This window comes from Triturus cristatus, chromosome 5_1, assembly GCF_964204655.1.
Source record: "Triturus cristatus chromosome 5_1, aTriCri1.1, whole genome shotgun sequence".
Classification (NCBI taxonomy): domain Eukaryota; kingdom Metazoa; phylum Chordata; class Amphibia; order Caudata; family Salamandridae; genus Triturus; species Triturus cristatus.
In genome coordinates, this window is record NC_140587.1 from 348,173,489 (window position 1) to 348,198,074 (window position 24,586).

Below are 24,586 nucleotides of genomic sequence, written 5' to 3' on the forward strand. Positions count from 1 at the left end.
CAGAACGTATTTAGGGAGATGTCAGGGACCCCTGAGCACAAACAAACATCAAAGACAGTAAGGGGTATAACTATGAGAGCTGAAACCCCTGAACCTTGGAATCAAACAGATATGGATTAAGACTGTAAAGGCTTGGACCCATTCTGTGGTCAAGAGGAACCTCTGCTAAAGAAGGAGCAACTGAAGAGACTGCTGTGGAACGACCAAACCTTGCTTCGTGATCTGGGGCTGGTCTGCAGTTTGCTGTTCTAACTAAGTGAGAGACTGTTGGGACTGTGCTTGGAGGCGCTGGGTCCCCCTGCTTGAAGAAGACTGTGCTTTGTGCTGTGTCTTGTAATCCCAAGGGCCCGAGGTGAGCTGGCTCCCTGTTTGGAAATACAGGATCATAAAGGTTTCCGGAGAAGTCCCAAGCGACGTAGTGTGTGCATGCTTTTGCAGCTTGAGACCCTCAGAAGTTGTACCTTGTGATCTTGGGCACGCAGAAGTAAGCTGAGTCCTGGACTCGCTGAGTGCGTGTCGTGGTGCAGGCCAAGGCATTGGTGAGGTGCGCCTGGTCGTGGTGTGCATGGGGAGGCAAAGTGAGACTCGGACGCGCTGGGTGCATGTCATGGTGCAGGCCAGGGCGTTGGCGAGGAGTGCCTCGTCGTCGTGTCCACCAAAAGAAGAAGTGAGTCTCAGACGCGCAGCGTGCGTGTTGTGGTGCAGCCCGGGCATTTGTAAGGAGTGCCTGGTCATCCTGTGTACCGGGGGAAGAGGTGAGACTCGGATGCGCAGAGTGCGTGTCATGGGGCAGCCAGGGCGTTGGTGAAGAGCGCCGGGTCATCGTGAGCACAAGAGAAGAGGCGAGGCTCAGACGCAAAGTGTGCGTGTTGAGGTGCAACCTGAATACGCTGGTGAGGATTGCCTGGGTAGGGTGTGCACCAAATTTGAAGTAAAGTCTCCACAGTGCTGAAGGCAGGTCTCGGTGTTCACTGAGATCGCCGAATGGAGGACCAAGTCATTATGCCCTCGGAGTAACACAGCAGTGGCCCGGACCGTCTGCCCCTGAAGAGCTGAGCCACCGGCCTGAGCTCGCTGCATCCCATGATGGAGTTCTGGATCAAGGCCAAAGTCGTTGAAGTCGGAGAGGATAGTGGGATCGCACCCCCACGTTCCGTGGATCCCCACCTGAGGTGGGGTGTGGGCCCATAGGGGCAATCTCTCGACCTCTCGCTCCTGTCAGCTGCGCGAGCCTGTTGCTTTGGCTCGGATCTCGGCCCATGCTGACCCAAGGAGGGGCAGTACTGGGGCCAGAGTGGGCAGCAGTACTTTGGTGGCATCATTTGATCCATATGGGGGGCACTGTTAACGGAGCACCTAAAACTGTCGTATTACACTTTGCATTATTGCTGCTAACGAACTATCGAACTGTCGTATGATGCCTGACCTTATTTGTGCCTGACAAACTAAATGCTTGGTGCGCTACGCACTGCATTATTTTTCCCTTGCAGATAACCTGATTGTAACGTGGCGCATTGCATTATTTCTTCATTGCACAGTATCTGATTATAACATGGCGCAGTGTATTGTTTCTTCATTGCACAGTACAGGATTGTAGCGTGACACATTGCTTTGTTTCTTCCAGGTACAGGGCATGACTGTGGCGCTACATATGGCATTGTTTCTCTGTTGCGCAGCACCAGAGAATATCGTTACGCATTGCAGTATTTGTTTTCTTTTGCAACTTGTGTGATTCTAGCAAGACGACTTGCCTAACCTTTTGGAAACGGTTAGTAGTGAGCTTAACCATTGGTTAGAAGATGGAAACGGAAAGAATACTACCCATTCTTATATGTTGATTTTGTATCGTGTGGCCGTATCGTATAGTTTCTTATATAAAGATTATACTCATTTTATAAAAACTCGTGTGGAGTCTATTTGTGGTGACATCATTGGGTTACTGTGAGCGTGGTTGCACATACTGTACACTTGTGCCTTGGAGATAAGCCTGGATGCTCGTGGCTAGCTACTTAGGGGGTGAGCAGGGCTATATCAGACGGTGTCCTTACTTAGCCTAATGTTGAAGAGAGGAGTCGGGGACTCCCGCCTCCAGCATTTGGTGGCGGTGGTAAGCGATAAGGACCCCCACTTCCAACAGTTGGCAAAATATAATCCAAAGGAAACAGTTTTCCCCATGACTGAAGTCCAATTCCAACCCTTGCACCTACTCGCACTGCGCAAGAAAAGCAAAACAATCTCACTGAGTCTCATTTACTAAATCGCTCAAACTAGCAAGATGTTTGGGAGTGACCCTCTGTAGTCAAACTCTATGAAGAAATAAAACATATACATAATGGATGGGGTTAAATATGAGCATGATTATTCAGATTTTACCCTCAGGGTTGGGTAATCACATTTGTTTCCATTCATAGTGTAATTGCATGTAGCAATATGGATTGTGCCCGCTACAAACTGCTTTACGGATTGGAGTGAACACGGGTTTAAGGTTAAATATATCAACCCGTCCACCACGGGATCTATTATCCAAGTGCAAATCCAAGAATGCCCTTATTGAGTATCAACACGCACTTAAAATACCAAGATTAAGTTAGACATGGTGTCTGCCAAAGGTCATTCGCATCCATGATACTGTACTAAGATTATTAGGGGAGCAAATAATTTTTGGCCCCATTTCTTTAATTTTCCCCCCTCTCATCAGATCTGCATTCAGTCTGAAATTTCTGGACTGAGTTTCACTTATGCTTAAAATACCATGTCATATATGTTTTTAAACTGCACCATAGTTTTTTTTTTTGTTTTTTTTTTGAAAAAAGTTTTATTGTGCAGAGAAAAGGTTACAAGCGCGGGCCTACAACCGCCAGGGCCGGCCGCTAGTAGGTAAAGTGGTCAAGCAGATCAAAAAACAATGACTGGCCCACAGGGGCTCCGCTATATTACAGTAGATCAGACTGCACATAAGGGAAGTCAGGATACACACTTTTAATATAAATAACAACAAAAAAAAAGAAAAACGAAAAGCAAGGCGAAACGACTTGAAATGGGCGTCGAACCACAGCCGGGGGAGTCCACACCCGACCACCGAAGGGCGGTCAATAAAAGGAGGCCTGAGAGGGAGGGGGGGCCACGGGAGGACCAAATCTGTACTCCGAAGTACGAGATAAGCAAGGAACCCTCAAGGATCAGGGGGACGAGGCAACCCCAGATGTATCCACCAGGGGGGGAGCACAGATAGACCCGCGATACACGTTCCACTGCCCCCAAATTCTACCCCATGCCCCCGGTTTACCACGAGCCACATACACAGTTTTCTCCCTGAACATGCACCAGTCCATGTTCTCCTTCCATACGGACACGGTGGGCGGCCGTTGGGAACCCCAAAGCTGCTCTATATCTCTCTTTGCGATCATGTTCCCCAAGGCCGCCCACCGAGCCTGAGCCGCATTATAGTCATTGGGCTCCCATACATTCAGAACACAGCGACGCACCTCCGGTAGCAGAGCGACCCCGGTGACTCGTCTCATAACATCATGCACCTGGCGCCAATATTCCGCCACCTCGCGGCATTCCCATAGTATGTGGAGAAAGGTGACACTGAGCCCGCAGCCACGCTTACAGAGTCCGTTGTCAGAGAACCCCATCGAGACCAAGCGGGGGCCCGTCACATAAACACGATGGAGAATCTTAAGCTGGACCAGACGGAGACGGGCCGGGATGGCCACCTCCTTAGGGGATGACAGTGCAGACTGCCAGTCCTCGTCGTCCAACTCCACCCCATCTCCCGTCCATGCCTCCCGAAGACGCACCAAGAGGTCAGCCCGATTATTTATCAGTTTTTTGTAAATCAAGGAGATAGTGCTGTCGGGGACGTGACCATCGAGTATGCGGTCCTCGAGAGGCGAAGAAGCAGGGACCGTGGTCCCCTCCCCAAAGACCGAGAGCAGGGCGTGCCGAACCTGTGCATAACGGAAGAACTCTCTTTCACTAAGCTCGTGCTCGCTCTGGAGCGCCGCGAAGGATTTAACCGCACCTTTAACCCATAGGTCCCCCACTCTGCTGATGCCGATCGTGTCCCAGCGCTCGAAGCCTTTCGTTGTCCAGAGGCTTCCCAAGCGTTCTGAGGCGAATAAAGGAGTGGCACACGTTAAACGCTCACTCCAGCCCATCGCTACGTTCGCCGCCTTCCACACACGTACCGCAATCCTAGTAGGGCCCGTAAGGATCCTACCAGCGGATCGAGAGTAAAGCGCTCTGTTATAGTTACCGCTGGGAAGCAGGAATTTATCCATCTCATATGCCGGGTTCAAACCAGGAGTGTACGTAGCATGGTTAATGGCAGACAGCTGGGAGGCCCAATAGTACCGTCTAATATCAGGAAGCGCGATGCCCCAGTCATACCAGGGGAGAGTCAGCTTTGCCAAAGCGATACGCGCTCGCCCGTCCCAAACCAGTCTCCTCTGCAAACTCTCCACTTCCCTAAAGTAGGCCGCCGGAATGACATCGAAGGAGTTCTTGAGTGCATAAAGAAATCTGGGAAGGGACATCATTTTAAACAGCGCCGCGCGACCAATTGGAGACAAGGGCAACTTACACCACCGAGCCGTATCCGCCCTCAAATGCCGGAGTGGAGACAGGAGATTCTGCTCAAAGCGGACCGCCGGATCCAACGAAACGTACACCCCCAGGTATTTAAAGCCGGACTGAGATATTTGGAGCGGAAGCCGAGGCGGCAAGAGAGGAAGGCCACCAGAGATAGGATAAACACAAGATTTGGACCAATTAATTATCAGACCCGAATTTTTCCCGAAGGAAGTAAGGACATCAAAGAGAACATTGAGCGACTTCCGCGGCGAGGTGAGATACAAAAGAATATCATCCGCGTACAATGAGACCCGATCCTCGAAGCCCGGGGCCCACCGGAGCCCCCTGATCGAGGGCTCCCAACGGAGCCAGGCAGCGAGCGGTTCCAAGGCGAGAGCAAAGAGCAGCGGGGACAACGGGCACCCCTGCCTAGTTCCCCTCCCGAGAGCGAAAGGCCGAGAAACCCGCCCATTGACAACAACCTGAAACATTGGTCCAGCATAAAGAAGCTTCACCCAGCTAAGAAATCCCTCCCCAAAGCCAAACTTCGCCAAGACGGCCCAAAGGAATGGCCACTCAATGGTGTCAAAGGCCATTGTGGCGTCTAAGGAGACCAATACGGCCGGTTCAGAGAAGTACTCCGCCCTAGCGAGGACGCCGTGCAGACGCCGTAAGTTGAGAGCGGTATTACGATGAGGGATGAAGCCGCATTGATCCGGATGTATCAAGTCACATATAACGCTCAGCAAGCGATTAGCGAGGACCTTAGCAAGGATTTTGGGTTCGGCATTTAGTAGGGAAATAGGCCTATATGAGGCACAGCGGTCACGTGGCTTACCATCCTTGGGAATCACCACTATAGTAGCCAGACGCTGGTCGTCGGGAAGGGAACCCCTCTCGAGCGACTCCTGAAACATATGACGGAGGAAAGGCGCGATTTTATCCGGGCGTAATTTATACAGTTCAATCGGCAGGCCGTTGGGGCCCATAGCTTTGCCCGAGTGAAGGGAGCGAATCGCAGTAGCAATCTCGTCGACAGACAAAGGGGCATCCATCAGCTCGCGGTCCTCGACGGATAAGCCGGGCAGGGCAATATCCCGCAGCAGAAGACGAGAGTCGTCCTCGTCTCTATCAGACACCGGGGAGTACACAGCCCGGAGGTGGTCAGCAAAACACTCCACAATCTCACCAGGTTCAGTCACACACACTCCATCCGAAGCCCGAAGCTCCGGAACCACACGATTCACTCTCTCCTTCTTGTCCAACCAGGCAATCAGCTTACCCGCCTTGTCTCCGGCATCATACAACCTACCCTGCTGCTCCCTATACATGGTCTTGGCAGCATCAGTAACAAGAGACTTATATTCAAACTGCTTCAGGCTGAGGGCATGCAGCCCATCCGGAGTGACACCCGCCTCCAAGGCTGTCTCCAGCCCCGATATTTCAGTCTCCAGCGTCACCACCGCCTCCCTCTTAACCCTCTTAGCCTCCACTATCTGGGACAGGGCATGCCCGCGGAGCACTGCTTTAAAAGCTTCCCACAGGGACACTGAGGACAACACCGACCCCTCATTCTCAAGAAAATATTGATCAATCGACTTAATCAGGCTATCACGGATCTTGGGGTCTCGCAGGTACCAAGGGTTAATAGGAGCGATCCGCCCAGCGGACCGCGTCCCAGTGTCAAAAAGCAACCACAGTGGGGAATGATCAGAGATACCCCGGGCCAGGTGTTTAACCTCTCGAATCCGGGCAGTCTGGGCCGCGGGCATAAGAAAATAATCCAATCTGGAGAGACTCCCATGGGCCCCAGAGTGAAATGTGTACTGACACTGTGTCGGATGCATTAACCTCCAACAATCCACCAGACCGAAGGTCTCCAGGAGTCCGCCGAGCCACGCCTGGGCGGCAGGGAGGGCCCTGGGCGGGTGGCGATCCAGGTCACCCGAGACAACCGAATTAAAGTCCCCACCCATAAGCAGAAGACTGTCAGGAAGCCCAAGCAGCATACGACCCAAGTCTGAGAAGGTGGAGTTCTGGAGGCCCGGGGGAACATAGACCGAGATCAAGGAAAGGGACTGCCCCTCCCACCTCCCAGTCAGAGCCACATAGCGCCCTCTATCGTCTAGGACTACCCTGGTGATCTCTAACGGAAGTGAAGATCGCAGGAGAATGCATACCCCTCTAGAACCAGTGGTGTAACCAGAATGGGCCACGAGTCGGTATCCCCCCCTGTTCATGGCATGACAAACATTACCAACCAGATGCGTCTCCTGTAAGAACACCACATCAGGAGTCAGACGACGCAAATATTGCAGCACAACACCCCGTTTGATACGGTACCCCAATCCGTTGACGTTCCAAGACATCAATCTCAACCCGTCCCCCCCATCCCCTCCAGTAGATCAAAGGTCCCCTAGCAAATAGCGCAACACCCGAAACTGAACCATAGCCAATACCTCGCCTTGAAAACAAAAAACACAAATCCAAACAACCCCACCCACCCGCCAACCCCCCCCCAAATCCAACACCCCCCACCCTGCACCCCTGCGGTCCAAAAAACCACCCCAACTTGCAGTGTGCCTGTCGCCCTACAAACCCCATTCTACGAAAAGACCCCGGAGGAGGAAAGGGACCCGTCCCCGCCCGCCCCCCACACAGATCATAATGAAACAAAATGCACAAAAGAAGTAGAACCCAGCCGAACAATACAAAGTGGCAAAGTCAAGGACCAAAAGTCACTCCGAAGGAGACCCGCCACCCTCGGTACCGGCAGAGGGCCCAGTCTGGTCACCCCGGTCCGGCAGCGAATCCAGCCAGTCACTCACAGTCGCCGGAGAGTCAAAAAAGGTAGTCCGGTCTTCATATTCCACTCGGAGCCTAGCAGGAAAAAGCATAGAGTACTTGAGACCCAGGTCCCGGAGACGACGCTTCACCCCCTGGAAGCCCATCCGCTGTTTCTGGACAAGTTGGGTGAAGTCCAGGAAAAAGTTAATGGACGAGTTCTCATATCGGACCGGGCCATGGACCCGTGAGGCCTGCAGAATCGCATCTCGGTCTCTGTAATGAAAAAGTCTCGCAACAATAGGCCTCGGGGGGGCCCCCGGTCGCGGCCGACCACCTGGAACTCGATGGGCCCGCTCCACGGCGAAGAAATTACTCAGGCCAGCGGGGGCAAGCTGTTCGAGGATGAGCTCCTCAACCATGAGATCAACCGGGCAGTTGTCGGAGGTCTCCGGAACGCCTATGACGCGGATGTTATTGCGTCGAGCCCGTCCCTCGAAGTCCTCCAGCCGCCGGGCCATCAGATCGTTGGCCGACTTGAGATCACCGAGAGTAGTCTGCAGGTCCGACACGTCCGTACCAAGGGAGGACGTCCACACATCCAGCGATTGAACCCTCTCGTTGGTCTTAGAGAGATCCGCCCGGATTAGCGTAACATCAATGGCTACCGTGTCGATTTTACGGGCCAAGGCCTCGTACTGCGTAGCGATGGTCTCCCTGATGCCATTAATGGCGCCCATGATATCCTGCAGGGACAGATCCGGAGAAACGGACGGGCCACCACTGGCATCATCCGGGGGGACACTGGCCGTCCCGGGGGATCCTTTACCCTGAGTGTAGCGGTCCATGTTGTTCGTCTGGACCGGTCCCCCACGTAGGGATGTCTTGGTCTTACGCCTCTCGGGGTCTCCCCTGCCTCCCATGAGAACCACGTTCGCCGAAGGGGACCACCGAGTAAGCGTCGAGGGGGCACAGGCCAAGCAGACACGGGCCGCACCAGAGGCCGCAATGTGGCGGAGCGAAGGGACCACCGTCGATGGGCACACTGGCAGCAGGCGAAGACACAGGCATCAAGCGAAGGCAAAGTGAAAGCCCAGTCGCACCAAGCAATTCCACTGTCCAGCCCCTCAGAGATCCAAAAGTGAAACCGAAAGTGATGGGACGGCCACTGGCACAGCCCCGCTGCCGTTGTTGTTCAACTACGCCCCGGCTCCACAGATCACCCTCGCATCGGGCACAGCCATCGGTTGGGCCTCAAAAGTTCAAACCACCATAACTCAGGATTGCCAGGTCCGATTTGGTTTCCGAAAGGAGTTTAGTGTTCAGCCAACATTCGTCTTCCAGATTCCATCAACCAAGTCAGGATAAAGTCAGGATAAATTCCGAGGAGCAGCGAGGGTCCGGGGAGCCCTGTGCTCACGCGACCATCTTGGATGCGCGCTAGGCTCCTCCCTGCACCATAGTTGTTAACAAATGAATACATATTGCCTTTAGCTTTGCCACTCTATGATAGATCTGTACGGAATTTGATTTACCAACAGAGAACATTACAATTGTATAGGTTTTTACATTTTAAGCAGATTTAGCAAACAATGTCACCATTATTTTTAAATGATCATTTTATTTACTGCTCTCCTTTTAGCTATAACCATTTGATGGATCTGAACACCTTTGTAAATGCCAACAGTAAGCTAAACATAGTAAATATCTGCCAGATGGTGTGAAAATTCATTACAAATCTCTTAAGCTGTTGGCAAATTGAAAAGCATCTTTGCAACTGTCAGTGTTCCTCTACATTTTTAACCATTTTGAAGCCCATCTGACACCTTTTTGTAAAACAAATTTCTCAAAAAGTAGTAGAAGGATTTACATCAAACCAAGTACAGGCACTCCCCTGAGTTCAGTTCTAATTTCATAACAAGCTAGTTGCAATTCTTGTCAGCTATTTTTGCCCCCCTAACCCCAAATTATCTGTTTATAACTTGAAATGGCAAAATTCAGTCAGTTCTGCTATTTAACTTGAACGTTGTTTCCAAGTTTGTCAAATTGCGCCGAAGTTATACGTAATGCAAAAATGTGGGGGTTTTTACATCGAAATTCAGACCTAACCAACCTATTTGATATTGCTAACTATATATTTGTAGGATGTTATTTATATATTACAACTACATGATGGTGAACATAATTTGTATTAGAACGAACATTATTGCATTCATTTTTAGTAATGATATCTTTGATTACAACAGATCTAAAACTGAGATTCACTAGATCGAAATTATGATTTAATGAATAACTGCTTTGTATTTGTTCCCAATGCAGGTTATCTGGAATGAATGTGCCTCCTCCAGTTATTAGTAACAAAAATTGGCTCCGACTTCATTTTGTGACTGACAGCAACCATAGATACCGTGGATTCAGTGCCCAATATCAAGGTACAATACATTCATAACATTAAGACACTTTAATTTCTCCCGTGGTGACACTGTGCACATTATGCATGCATGACGTTAGTATGGTATTTGCAAAAGAGGTTCTCATTACACATTGGCGCTACATGATAATAAGTAGCTGTAAGATAAGTCACTCTTAGGATAGACTGTGCTGTTTTATCTATTGCTTAATATAGAAATGGAACACCTAGTGAAAGATAATCTGAGACATGTGAGCTTTCTTTAAGCACTCTGGGTTGTGAGCCAGTCAAAAGCATTATTGTCCTACCTTACAATGATGCTTGCTTGTTCAATTATTATCAATTCACAGTTTAAACCACATGTACTGTTACTGAATTTAGAAAGGTTGGTTGAATTATCTGTTGTCATAATCATGTTTGGTTTTGCTTTGTTATACATTGTGTTCATACACAACATTATTGTTTAAAGTGAAATAGAAAAATGCCAGAAATCCAGTTTCAGCTGAAGATACCTAGGCGTTTATGTCATCACCCATTAGTGAAATACATACATATCTTTATTAGTCTTTTTTTTAGAATTGTAAATCATCACATGCATTAGATTTCATTGTTTGCCCACCTAGGTCATGGGTGAAACCTATTCAATAGAAAGACGGTTCAAAGCAATTCTACAGTGTGTTAAAGACTGGTCATTTTCATTTGAAAATAATGTAATATGAAAGAGTGTCTTGTCTTCAGTTTATCATCTCAGTGTGATAGCAACCCATTTTGGTATCAGTAATCATTTTGCACTCCCTATCAGTTTCCTATAGTCAAAGGCAATACTCATAACAAAGCATCATTTAAAACATTGCATGATACAGCACCTTCACCTATCCATGAAGCTATATTTGTGATGAATTGCAAGCACAAGGCAGCTAGATGCTGATTAAAATTAATCTCTTATAATGTGAATCGTCAGGAAAAAAGACAAATAAGGCACCGATTTTGAGTAAATGTAAAGCTGTAGAAGTACTAGGTAAGCTTACCTTTAAGTTAAGGTGAAACAATAGCAATTATAATTCGGGACAGTGAATGGAAGCAATAAAAAAGACCACTGAGGGGTAAAGGTCTTCAGATGACTGGGTCAAAATCAGCAGTATGAAGGGACTTTATTCTGCATCTCCTTTCAAACAAATTAGAAAACGCTATCCAAATAAAAAGACATATGTAACTAGTGACACGTCAGACAGAGGAAAAGGCAAAACTGCAGTACATTTGAGGTCTGTTGTTGTAATGGTATTATAATAATAAATTAACAATCTACATGAATGTTTATGTAGATTTGAGACTTTGTAAAAAAAATCGCACAGGGCTAAATAAAAACAACTGTGAAAAATGGTATTTTCTGTTGAGAGAATGTTGATATGATGAGGATAAAATAATCGAAAACAAAGTAGCTGCCACTGTCATCAATATTAATACAGCATGCTATCTACTGGTTTCTGTTAGAGAAGTTTAAAGGACTTGGCACAATGTGGTACGTGAAACGTAGCACATTTCAGAAGCTCACATTTACACTGGAACTATAACAAATACATTGACAGCAGGTTGAATTGCAGAGTAGGGCGACAATTAATTATCAACTGGAAAATGTTACATATTAGGAAACACTACAATAGAATCTTTTGCTTTTAAAAGAGGACTTCGAAACACAAAAGACAGCATTGTATAAACGTCTTAGGAAAGAACAGGTTCACAACAAATGGCATAATTAAATCATTACCAGAGTGTTTTTTTTAATTCAGTCATAATACGAACACTTCCTTTGGGAAATTGCCAAATAAATCAACACCCATGTTCGGTGGTTGCAAGTTCTTCAATGCAAGGCATCAGGCCAAACCTTGATTAGTTAATGCACATTTTTGGTGATAATCCCTGCATCACTGCATGGAGATGAGTGTAAAGATCATCTATCATGTTGCTTCCAACTTTATAGGTGGAAAGCTATATACACATTTAATTCCCATGTCAGCAAGAATGGTGAAGAAGTTCGCTCTGTAAACGTGTGACTACTTTGGAGGCCATCCATACTCACCTTAGAATGATTTCAAATTGATAAAGAAATGAATGGTAACATCAAATTACTGTTATTGGTTTTATTATCCATGGTGAATTTGACCATTTACACCACCAAGAATTCAAATGTATTCCAAACAACACAGTTGAACATGGTTAGGATGGAGAAAACCTTGGACAAAATCATGCATACTAATGTATGTGCACACGGGAAGAAACAAGCAGGGCTGCACTTTCTTTGCTACTGGAATCTTGACAATTAAAGGATCAAACAGAAAATGGTCTCTGGAAGTAAAGGATTATGGTACACACACAGGAAATAAGTGTGTTTTAAATATTGAAATATAAACCATTTTGAGGTATTCATCGCAATAAAGGAAAATAAACTTTTTATATTCAACATAGACAATGGCCCCTATATTGTAAATTGTACTTTTGTGATTTCCACCATAAGCATGTGTCTATCATGGGTAGCAGTTAGTGCACATTGAGTAAACACCAGCTGTGATAATTGTGCCTCATGCTGGAACAAATCCTTCACTAGCAACAGTCTTCCATCATCACTGTTAGGCATGTGGACCACATTTACACAGAGATGTGTTTTGTCCTCATGAATTTCTGACCCCTTAGCCAGCTAGCTTCAAATTGTGATTACAGAACCAGTGGTCACATGACAAAACCCAACCAGATTTACACACGTATTGAGATTGGACAATACTAGAATCTTTAGCATGGTTGAGTGAGTCTTCCCTGAGTTCCATTGGCCCCCTACCTGTCCCAATAAGTAGGCATGAAGGACCCTTTAAAAATGACATCACACATGGAATAATTTCTGCCTAATAATCCCCTGTAGATATAGTAGCAAATGAAGAGGGTAATGGGAGAGGAGAACTCAATTCCCATATCCGTAATCAGATGCAACTGAGTCTCTGCTCTAGTATTTTGTGAGGTTATCTAACCTATCACCCTTTGGACATTTGTGCCCAGCATAAGTTTCCACGTACTTTCACAAAAAGAAAAATACATGGAATGTTATACATATTTCAAGCAATCTTGTTAGCTGGTAAATCTATAAAAAATAATAATGACAGTGATGTTTTTGAAAAAAATGAGATGTGATATACAGTCTTGCTAAGAATATGTGTGCTGCAAAAATAGCATTTCTGGCAGTGATTAATTTGGGCGTTTCATATATTCTATATAGAACGCACCAGTCATCTGCCTTCTGCATATGCACTTAACATCCATATTTGCAACAGTAATATATGCTAGCTATATTAAAACATTTAACCAGAAATGCCTTCCAGTAATTAACCACTATCTGACAGAGGGCTTTGAAACAGTTGATGGTATGCATGAGATGTCAGAGTGTAGGTATATGTTATGTATTGTACAAAAGCAAAACTTTCAAAAACTCTCAATATAATTTTGGGCGCAATGAAACTAAGGCCCCTTTTGAGCCTGCCTCCACTATATAATGTAAGCAAAATTCAACAAATTAAATATTTTCTAAATTGCACTAACCATGCATGTAGCCGCATTACTGCTTGCTAGGTTCAAAAGGAACACACCTTTCAAGGAACAAATTCACACCTAGGGATAGCGGAGATCGGTAATGGCATATAAAATGGCATATAAAATGGTAGTAAAAACATGTATTCAATACTATTCATAAATATGCAATTCACATGCAATTAAAATTGCAACATTAATCTCATGAACAAAATTGAGTAAATAGGGGTGTACTACAGTTATGAAAAGCAATCATTAAAGACGGTTTTTAAAGTGGATTTCTTTGCTAAATATCCCCAGTTCAGCCTTTTAATGGTAATCATTTTGCTATCGCAATTTCCAAAGTAGTCGTGCTCACACCACAGAGGGTCTCTGAAAATGCTGAGCTTGCCTAATGATTATTTACTAACCAACAGTAAATTAATGAAAAAGGAAATATTTGCCACAGTACCTAAGAGATTTAATAAATATTTTAGATTCTAGTTTCTTAAGCAATGGGTATAAGTAATATTGATAGAATTGGTCATGGCCTTAACCTCCAGTAAAGAGATGAAATGCACATATATACATAAAGACAAACATGACAGATTGTATTTCTTAACAAGCCTAAGACAAGACAGTGAATCAAAATACTAGGTAGAAACAGTATATTACAATTCTGTCAGAAAGTGGTTTATTATTTGGTGTGGATTGAGGACCACCCACGAGTAATAAAGGCTTTATCTTTTTAGGTCTGGTAAAAGGTTCCACTTTTTAAAAACTTGAGCTTAACCGTTGGTAGCTGTGACACAGAGCAGACAAATTTAACATAGAGAAAATGTGTAAAGCATTTAGTAGTCCAAAAACGGTTAAGTCAAAAACCCAAGGCAATGCAAATGCCACTCCAATATAAGAAATAGAGAATGTTTTAACAGCCAAAATGGCAGCAAAATGACAAAACCCCAATAAAGGGAACTAGAGGTATGAATTTGAAAGATTTGAATAAATATAGCACCAAAAAGCACTAAGCGGCAATGCAGATCAGATGGTTGTGATAGAGACACAGGCATTTTTTCAAGCAGAATGCGATGAAGCGTAGGCTGGTTTCATCAACCCGGTTTGACCCTGTCAGAGGTTTTACCTTGCAACGTAGTCTTTTTTCTACAAGTTCAAATCCATCAGCAGGGTAAGGCATCAGGTTGTATCGGGCTACAGCTCCACAGTGTTAGACAAGGTCTGGGTGAAGCCACTGGCTTTAGTGAGAAAAGCATTGAGTAGGAAAACTCAAAATCCGTGCTCAGGAAAGTCTTCGCTGTAGCCGGATACTTTTGGCACCTTCACCAAATCAAGTTTTTTTTATCTTCGGACTTAGTCTCTTTTGCAGAGCTCGAAATCCTCCAGTGTGGCAGGGCTGCAGATTGTGTCCAACTAGGGCTCCACACGCCCAGATACCTTCTTCTTGAGTCCTGCTGAAATGGATTCGCTGTTGCTTAGAAGCTCTAAGCAGAGGAAACCATTTTTACAGGCCTGCTATATCTTGCCTTGAGCGGCTTCGCTTAGCAGGCTTTGTGCCGGTCCTCTGGAGGTCTTTAAAATTCTCAAAGTCACTGGTTTTCAGGAGTGGCAGGAGAAGTCCAGATAGACACAGCTAACGGTCCTAGGACCTCAGGAACAGCACTTTTGGGTTGAGAATCACTCGAGCAGAGGCCACCAGCAGGGTCAAGATCAGGTCCTGTTGGTACTGGTAAGCTGAACACCTCAGGAAAAGTCCTCTTGCTGCTTGTTACGGCCCTGAAGCCACACAGGACATCAGCCATCTGACCATTGTAGTCCACTTCTTTGTCCTGGGCATAAGTAGGAGCAGATTTAGCTCTTCAGATTGCCCCACATGTCTCAAAGATTTTCTTCTGTTCTTCCACATGTCCAAGTGTTCTGAAAAAGTTGTCTTGGGTTTTCTCATTTATGCCTGGCACAAGCTTGTGGGTGGGGGGGACTCCTAGCCCACTCTAACCAATGGGGTAATATTTTCCAGGGTAACCCTGTGTGCTATCCTCAGGATACAATGTGGAATGCAGCCTTAGAATGTTGGTGGGAGGTAAAACTCTGTGGGTCAGTTGCCTGCTGTCTACCTTGATGAATGGAACATTTCTTTTGCTACGAATTACCTAATAAACGATTCTGCAACTACTCGATGCTGTGGAGTGTTAAACGTTTCCACATTGGCGACAATACTACCCTGCCCACTTTTGCAGCAGTTCCTATGTGCCCTAATGCAAAGAATCCTACAGTCAGCCCCCCCAGGATTTTGCGGCTTTGAGTGGCAAATTTAGTGGCCAAAAAAAAGCACAGTTTGCAGCCCAAAACCTCAGAATTTGTGGTATTTTTGCAGTGGGCATATTATGTGCCCGCCACAAAAAATACTGCTGACTTGTGCTTTCAAATGGCCTGCAGGGGGCACACAAAGATGTGTGGTGGCCTGCAGGCTATTTGCTCAGGAGGGGGGTGAGGTGCATTTCAAAGGCACACAACAGAGGAATTTATCAACTCTGCTGCTTGCCTGTTGCTCACCCTCCCTTTAATGGCTCAGTGGCAGCACAGAGCCAGTAAAGACAGGGTGAACGCTAGGTTTATTTTTTTGTACATATTTTTCAGACAGTTTTGTAAAAATCATGGCATTTTTACAATGTGCCGGTTTTGCGATTGTTTTGCAAATCACGAAATTCTGAGGGGTCTGCACATTGCTTCTTGCTAAATCCAAGAGAAACCCTTGCCCCTTGTGTAGGACCTGTTTGCCCACACACAGGTGTGGATGAACAGCTCCTCCTCTGGTGCAACTCCAAACCAGTGGCAAGGGCAGCAGCCCCCCTGGGCTTGGTGCCTATCTGACTGAGAAGACAAAGAAATGTGCCTATTCAGGTGTCCTCTTCTATCTGCTTGTGATGGGGAGATTCTCCTTTGAAGGAAATTAAGTCTCTGAGCACAGCCCAACTTGTTTTCCTGCCAGAGGAACAAAAACACCTCCCCACATCCAAGTCATTTTCTGTGTTCTGGGACCAGTTTTCACACCTCATCAGGGCCCTTCACTAGCTGGCTGACAGTTGGAGGGCTGAGGCAAATTAGCTTCCAAGAGCTTCAGGCAGAGAAAAATTTACTTTCTGAACTCCCTTTAACTTAACCTTTATCAAAACCTTGCCATCACCATTACGTTGGGCTTTTAATACATAAATAAATTGTTGTTAACTCATTTTTCTAGCTGGCCTCTAGCCTGAGATAGTAGAAATAATATTTAATGTATATACTAAGGGCCCGATTCACAGAACTAACTTAAGACAAAATCCTAAACTTACTACCATTTTGGTATTCACAGAAGGCACTTACTCATTTCGGTATTCACAGAACTTAGGAGTCCTAACTTTAGGACTCCTAAATGCCTTCTGTGAATACCGAAAGTCTTAAAATAAGGATTTTTCTCAATTTAGTAGTCCTAAATGTAGGACTCCTAAATGCCTTCTGTGAATACCGAAAGCCTTAAAATTAGGATTTTTATCCTAATTTTAAGGCTTTCGGTATTCACAGAAGGCATTTAGGAGTCCTAAACTTAGGAGTCCTAAACTTAGGACTACTAAATTGAGAAAAATCCTAATTTTAAGACTTTCGGTATTCACAGAAGGCATTTAGGAGTCCTAAAGTTAGGAGTCCTAACTATACTACTACTAAACTGAGAAAAATCCTAATTTTAAGACTTTCGGTATTCACAGAAGGCATTTAGGAGTCATAAAGTTAGGACTCCTAACTTCTGTGAATACCGAAATGAGTAAGTGCCTTCTGTGAATACCAAAATGAGTAAGTGCCTTCTGTGAATACCAAAATGGTAGTAAGTTTAGGATTTTATCTTAAGTTAGTTCTGTGAATCGGGCCCTAAGTGTTTATCAAGGTGCCAGCCAGACTTCCTACAGGGAAAAAAACGTTTTGGTGCTATTCACTGTGAGGACATGTTAACTATAAATTTCTACACGTCTTACATTTAAATACCATGCACCCTGCCTTGAGGGCTACATGGCCTGCATAGAGGTGACTTATTAATATCTAATATCTAAAAGAGAGATTTTCTTCTGTCAAAAAGGGTCTTTTGCCAGTTTGGGCTGCAGTTTTAAATATACAACAGCCGGATGCATTGTTGCGCCTGGAGTCGTATTGTCCTGATACACTAGTGGATGACATAATGGTGCTGTGGTCCATAGACAACAGGTAATGGTCTATGCCAAGGGTGTGTTTAGGGACAATTTCTACTATGGCCTTATAGGAAAGTTAAATATGCCAAATAGGATTAAACCAATTTAGACATGTTTGAGGGGCCAGGACACATGTACTGTGCACATGACAGCAGTGGCAAGGAGCACCGTTTAACACGCATCAATAAAATCCACACATTTGCATATAGTGACAGAGTATTGAGATATTTAGAGGAGATACTTATTGCTAAACTATGGAGATGGTTATTATAGAGGTCTGCATACTAATATCAGCTCAATTAGACTCTAAAGTTAAACTGTGGAGGAGACTTCAACTTAGGTCCAGACATATTATAGAAATGTAAACTAATACCAAAATTAGCAGGACAGCTCTTACCTAGGTATCAAGATTAAACTTGCGCAATAATTGCCAGATGACTTGACACTAAGTGGCTCATTGCGATGGCAGGCAGAAGGCCATCTGACAGCTCATCGGTGGTTGTTTGCTCGACATCTGTCTGACCAGCGTAGTAGGATACAGGTGGTCTGACCGATGCCTGTTGGGGGAGCCCATTGGGGCAGGTGGATCATAATGTAGGCAGTGCATGCTCAGGCACTGCTGTGGGGTGTACGATACACCTTTCCGACAGCCTTTTCATTTTGGTTCTTCTGCCATGAAAAGGCTGGTAGAAAGTGTCTTTTAGGGCTCCATGCAGCGCCCCTGTCCTCCGTGTCCCTCGACTATGGGCCTTGGAGTGCACCTGTGGTGCCCCCCTAAACATCCATGCATCGTGCGGCAGGCCCCACGTGGTGCCTGCCATACTTGCAGCTTGTGCTGTGGGCCGTAGCACAAGCCACAATAGAAAAAATACACTTTCCGACCGCCGTGAAGGCAATCACATCCAAATAATGGTGGCGGGACCGCCAGCTCCTTGTCGGGTGGTCTTTCATCCGCTACGATGCTGGTCTGATGCTCATCCGACTGGCAATGTAGTGAGGCTTCAAGTGAGATATTATATGTTCCATTTCTAAACAAACAGCTGTAAGAATTGATTATATTTATTGTCCAAATCCCTCATGAAGAATAGAAGAAAAAATCTGTTAGTAATCTACCGCTAATTGTCCACATTTTGCGTGATGTAACTCTTCTATTTGCTTATACAGCAAAGAGATGATTCAGTTGCAAACTGAATATGTGACTATGAAGAATAAAGATTTCAGTGACACAAGTGAAACTGAAACTCAAAAGTAATTTTGCCTCAGTCAATGATGAGGTTGCACTGTAGCAGTCACTAATGCCCTATCTCGGAAGTGAGCTGATAGCATATTCTTTGAGAGCTTTAGAGTGGCGAATGTAGGTTCTTGTGATAAAAGAAACTGAGGTTAAATAAGTGGAGAGAGAATATGGAAGCAAAAGTTTAAACATTGAACACAGACCATAGAGTAATAGCCAGAAATAAATAAGAGAGAGCAGACCAATCTAGCTAAAACTAAAAAGTGGGGATTGCTTGCTAGCTGCAACCAAATATTGTCCTTTGGGAATCATACTGTCAGCTCAGTGATGGACAACAGTGACATTGGCAAAGAATTTAAGATATGCTGTAAAGATTAACATTAAGAGAAGAGAATCAATGATCAGAAACTGAATTCGTATCAGACACAATGTTGCCTTATCTGGTTTGGCAGGAATGGATAAATTCATTGCTATGAAGAAAATATAAAACTCATGAGCTCAAAGCACAAAGTCAGTTCTCTCGTACCAGATGCTTCACTAGGATTGAAAATAAGAATGGATATAATCATCAACATCCAAACTGAAAGTATACAAACTAGGCCTTGAGCCTCACAAATGTTATATCTGTTTTCATAACAGGACTGAGATTCAGAGTGCTGTGCAAACTATTATATTATACCATTAATTTATAGATTTTGGCAGCAAGAATAGAAGAGAAATAAAAGCAGATTCAAAGAGACCAAGCAGGTTTTGTTAGTGGAAGAGGCGATTACACTGCTGAAGAAGACAAAACTTTCTCTTGTGATACTTAATGTGAAAGTGGTGAAGGACATTGATAACATAAATTCACAACCTATCCTAAATGTCCTGAAAGCAATGCATTTTTATGACACATTTATTCAAAGTATTAAAAGGATTCATGCATGTTAATATGCCAGAGTGGTAGCTAATGTGTTGTATCAGATATTGTAGGCTTGAATGAAGGGGTAGATTGGGATGCCATCTCTACCTGCACTGCTTAACTTGGCAGTAGGCATTCTGGCAGAAACACTAAGATGAGGAACGGAGCGCTGAAACTTTTCAGACACTCACCCCCAGTCACAGATCTTGGTTGAATCTATTATTGTTCTTTAGCTCACTTCGCCACCTCAGTTCAGGGGCTAGCTTAACACTAGCCAGATTTTTGGGAATTAAATGGATTGCTCAGTTATTCACTGTTGACATGATATTGCTAATTCCCATTTCTGAGACATCCTTCACAGCTATTCAGCATGCAGTATCTTACTTCAGTGACAGCTCTATTGGTATGATTAATTCATACATATCAACATGTATTGCCTTATCACCTTTAATAACAAGTATGTTGCCACAACAACACATTTCTACTATGTAGGCTATAGTTTTCCATGGAACATTATTTGAATGTTATCACTGAACATTGATCCACCAGTGATATCAATTAAGAAAGATGTGGCTAGATCTTGATCAAAGTATTTCATTTAATCACAGTACAATAAAAGTAGTGTTGCCGACCAGACGTAAGTCTGCATTTACACTAGATTTGTGCGTTGTACTTAAATTGACTGAAAATATCTGTACTTGGAAAGCTGTTATTTATATGTAGCCCGCGTAATCCTTATCTTGTTGACTCTAACTACAACAGCAACTGATGCTTCAAAGAACAGGTATCAACTGTAGTTTGCACTTTTACGTAAAGATAGTTTTTCTGCACATGATTTCTAACATATTTTCCCTGTGGAGAAATCCATTCCTCCCACACTCCCTTTAAATAAATAAGCCCTTCCATTCCCACCACAGAAGCACACACTGCCTTTTGCAGGAGTGGTTTTCTGTGTGCTTCTCGTGTGAATACTCGCAAAGTTACCGTTTTGTGACTCGCGTGAGTTTGCATGGTCGTCCTCCCCCCTCGTTATCTCCACGGATCTCTTCCCTTTCCCCATCACTCCTACAAATGTCAACATCTAATCACAGAAGGTAGACTTCTTAAGTCCTGAATCTAGCTATTGACATCTTCAATGAAGATATTGGATTGCTGTCGTTTAAAAAGTAGGCTATTTTGCTACCTTTTTCCGTTTCTGACAGACACATTTTACTTACAGTAAAGTGTTTAATCATATACCACTTTATGCTGATTTTCTGTTGTTTGAAAGCACTCTAAATAACAGCTGTTATTATTACCCACATTCATAGTACTTAAAGTAAAACAAAATCCCATTCTCTGTATGTTCCAAATATGCATGCAAGCTTCTGTATGTTTCAGGTAAAGCTCTGACACATTTTTAATCTAAAAGCAAATAGGACTTGTTGCAGACACTGTAAACAAATAAAGCTCCACTGCACAATTGAACAGGCTCGTTTCAGAATATTTCAATTGCCAGACCATTTCCATACATCAGAGAGGAGTGCTGACACGAGCACTTTTGCATACTAAATGCCAGTCTACTTTCTTTTAATATGGTCTGCGGTTTCCTGCAGACTGAAGGGAATAATGTCTTGATCTAATTTTCTTATTACAGTGCATTTTCTTTTGAAAAATAATTAGTGGCTGTGCATCAGCGGGGTATTGCGATTTAATATGCAAATAAATAGCATTAGGTTATCTCTGACTAGTGTGACATTCAGTTGTTATGAGAGTGATGAGCTATGTCTCTGCTGTGAGGCATTACCTTAAACCTCTGTTGCATTATAACCGCGCTCTGCCTCCTAATGGGAAATCTGATTATCTCTGGATAAGAAGCCCCATAGGAGAATCCTCTAGAGTTGCACCTACCATTATGTTTCACTCCCCTTCCTGAAGTGCTGTAAAGGCACTGTGCTGTGCAACTGTGAGCGCTTTGCAATTACTCACAATCTGAGCAGTTTGTACAGCAGGAGAAAGATTACACCTCCTTTAGCTTTTAAATATTTTTATTGATTAGGCAATACTTTAAAAGGCAAATCGCAGCTAGCTAAACATTACCAAAGAAATATTAGATTTTCAAATAATTTCCATAAAAGTTATCAGTAGTTGCATCCATGCTTCATGAAATGTAATAACGCTAAGATAGTTCGAGTAACATCCCTTCTGAATTAACTTTAATCACTTTGACTTGGTGCTTTGTCACTGTGTAAAACTGGAGACTGCAGTGCTTCAAACTGCACAACATTGTGCAATAACATTTTAAAATTATTTTATCGTGCTAGACCTGGAATTACAATTTATTCTTTGAATTTGAGGTTTCGAAATGGTCTGTTTAAGACTAATTGTGATTTTAAAAAATAACTCCTCTTTTGGGGAATTCAGGGAGAAACTCAAATATGTTTAAGTGTTTGGAAGTTAGATTAGATTGCTTAGAAGCTTTTAATGATTTGAGAAATTAAATTTCATATTATTGCAGCTCATATAGTCTGCTACTGGTAGAAATCAGTCTTAAGATAAAATGCATTGTGAGAATTGTGGGGCATATTATCAAGAAACAGCGTGAAAATGATCGCCTCTTTAGCGGCAGAAAACTGCCGCTAAAGGGGCGATAATGGGCTTGATAATATGTCGCAGAGAATTCCCATAGAAGCCCATGTTCTGGTGTCAATATGGGCTTCTATGGGAATTCTCCAGGGCATATTATCAAGCCCATTATCGCTGCTTTAGCGGCAGTTTTCTGCCACTAAAGCTGCGACAATGTTAATGCCCTGCTTGATAATATGCCCTAAGTCACTCCAAGAAAAGTAGCGCTTCAGAACATTTCTCCTCCCAAAAGACAGAGGGGCATATTATCAAGCCAGGCGATAAAATTATCGCTGCTTTAGCGGCAGAAAACTGCCGCTAAAACGGTGATAATGGGCTTGATAATATGCTCTATGGAATTCCAATTGAAGCCCATGTTAAATGTGAAGGACATCTAACCTGAGCTTCAATTGGAATTCCATAGAGCTTCTTATCAAGCCCATTATTGCTGTTTTAGCGGCAGTTTTCTGCCGCTAAAGCGGCGATAATTTTATCGCCTGGCTTGATAATATGCCCAAGAATGTCTTGAAGAAGAAAGCTGGGCTTCATTTGGTCAGGTTGCTTTTCTAGCGTCAGCCATTTTATAAGTAATGCGATCTACTTAAAAAATATATCTAGCTTTAATTGGAAGTCATTCAAGAGTGAGCAAAATTGGAGAGGTCTGATCGTACATTCTCAATTCTACGGATTCAAAGCTATGTTGCTTCCTCGAAGAGGAATTTAATAGTTACGTTATATGTCAGCTGATAATCGAGCAGGGAGAAGTGCAGTGTTAATAGCAGTGGCAAGATATTTTTCACAATTAAAGTAATTTCTAACCCTCATACTAGCTAAAACTGACATGGCATTGATGTACTGTGCTATCTCTACAAATCAAGCTGAATATTTTTTACATGGTTTATTATCCACCTGCCAGCAAAGGATCAAGCATACCTCCTGTTTTCCAAAGGTGATCACCTCGCTATTTTTGGTGATTTAATATATGGAGTTGATCAGCCTGACATTCGACAATCTGAAAAACTGACTGATAACATACAGGGCATCTGCTTTTCTTTCAAAATGAAGGTTTCCCCATCCACCCCAAAAAAATGTATATAGGAAAAAGGTGGAAGAAAGATTATTGCCACAACAGTTTGCCAACTGCACCTGTGTGCATACAAGCAGCTTACAAAGTAACCTACCGGTAAACATGTACAGATCAAAAATACTACAATTCCATCACAACCAAAAAGATTTATGGAACATCATCAAAGAGCTTCAGGATCCACAATGCCTACAGGTTAAACCTGCTACTTCACTGGATCTATGAAATGAATAGCCATTTATTGAAGTAAAAATGTGTAAAATCCAGGTTGATATTGAGAACAGAGTAACTGAGACAATTCACAGAGGAATAAATATATGTTTAAATCGATTTACTAGTTTGTTGAGCAAAGTTCTCACCTTTTCAAACACTTAGGGGCATATTATCAAGACAGGCGATAAAATTATCGCCGCTTTAGCGGCAGAAAACTGCAGCTAAAACAGCGATAATGGGCTTGATAATATGCTCTATGGAATTCCAATTGAAGCCCATGTTAGATGTGAAGGACATCAACATGAACTTCAATTGGAATTCCATAGAGCATATTATCAAGCCCATTATTGCCGTCTTAGCGGCAGTTTTCTGCCGCTAAAGCGGCGATAATTTTATCGCCTGTCTTGAGCTTTAGCTTTAGCTTTTGAATTTGGTTCAAATGAATAAGCCACCTATTTTACCCGATTATGCCAACTCATCCGCACTATCTCTCTGATGAGAGATAAACTTAATGTAGGGATCCATATTTTATTTAAGGCAAGAAAAAGCAAACATAAGGAGACAACTGTAGTCCCATTTCCAAAATAGCCACTCTTGGAACCAACTGCTAAGGTTCATTTCAGACTTCAACCAAACCTGTCCTCCCTCATGAAAATGAGGGAGCCGGAATATTAAGAGAAACTGACGGCATATGTTGACGAAAATGAATGATTGGGGCCAACTCAAACACGATTCAGCCTTGTACATGAGAATAAGTATTCTATCACAGAGATGTTATGATCCTTTTCAGTTTATTGGTAGCATTCAGTAAGTCAGTCATGACACATTATTAATGAGACTGCAGAACACGCTCATGACTGGACTAGCATTAGCATGATGTTATCCTTCCTATTCAAGCATACTTTCCTTCCACAATCATCAAGTTTGAACCTAAATGGGTTGTTGCATGGCTCTATAGTGCTTCATTGTTTTCCCATGTTTATAGGAGGTCTTGGTA

General features: G+C 43.8%; 1 protein-coding gene across 1 annotated transcript in view; it reads left to right on the plus strand.

Moving 5' to 3' along the window:
* The window catches only part of CSMD3 (CUB and Sushi multiple domains 3), a 2,836,509-nt gene that overhangs the window by 914,516 nt on the left and 1,897,407 nt on the right, over nt 1–24,586 (plus strand). Inside the window, exon 6 of the mRNA XM_085605076.1 lies at nt 9,682–9,794. Within this exon, the coding sequence (XP_085461202.1) occupies nt 9,682–9,794 (113 nt within the window). The remainder of the gene's footprint in view (nt 1–9,681; nt 9,795–24,586) is intronic.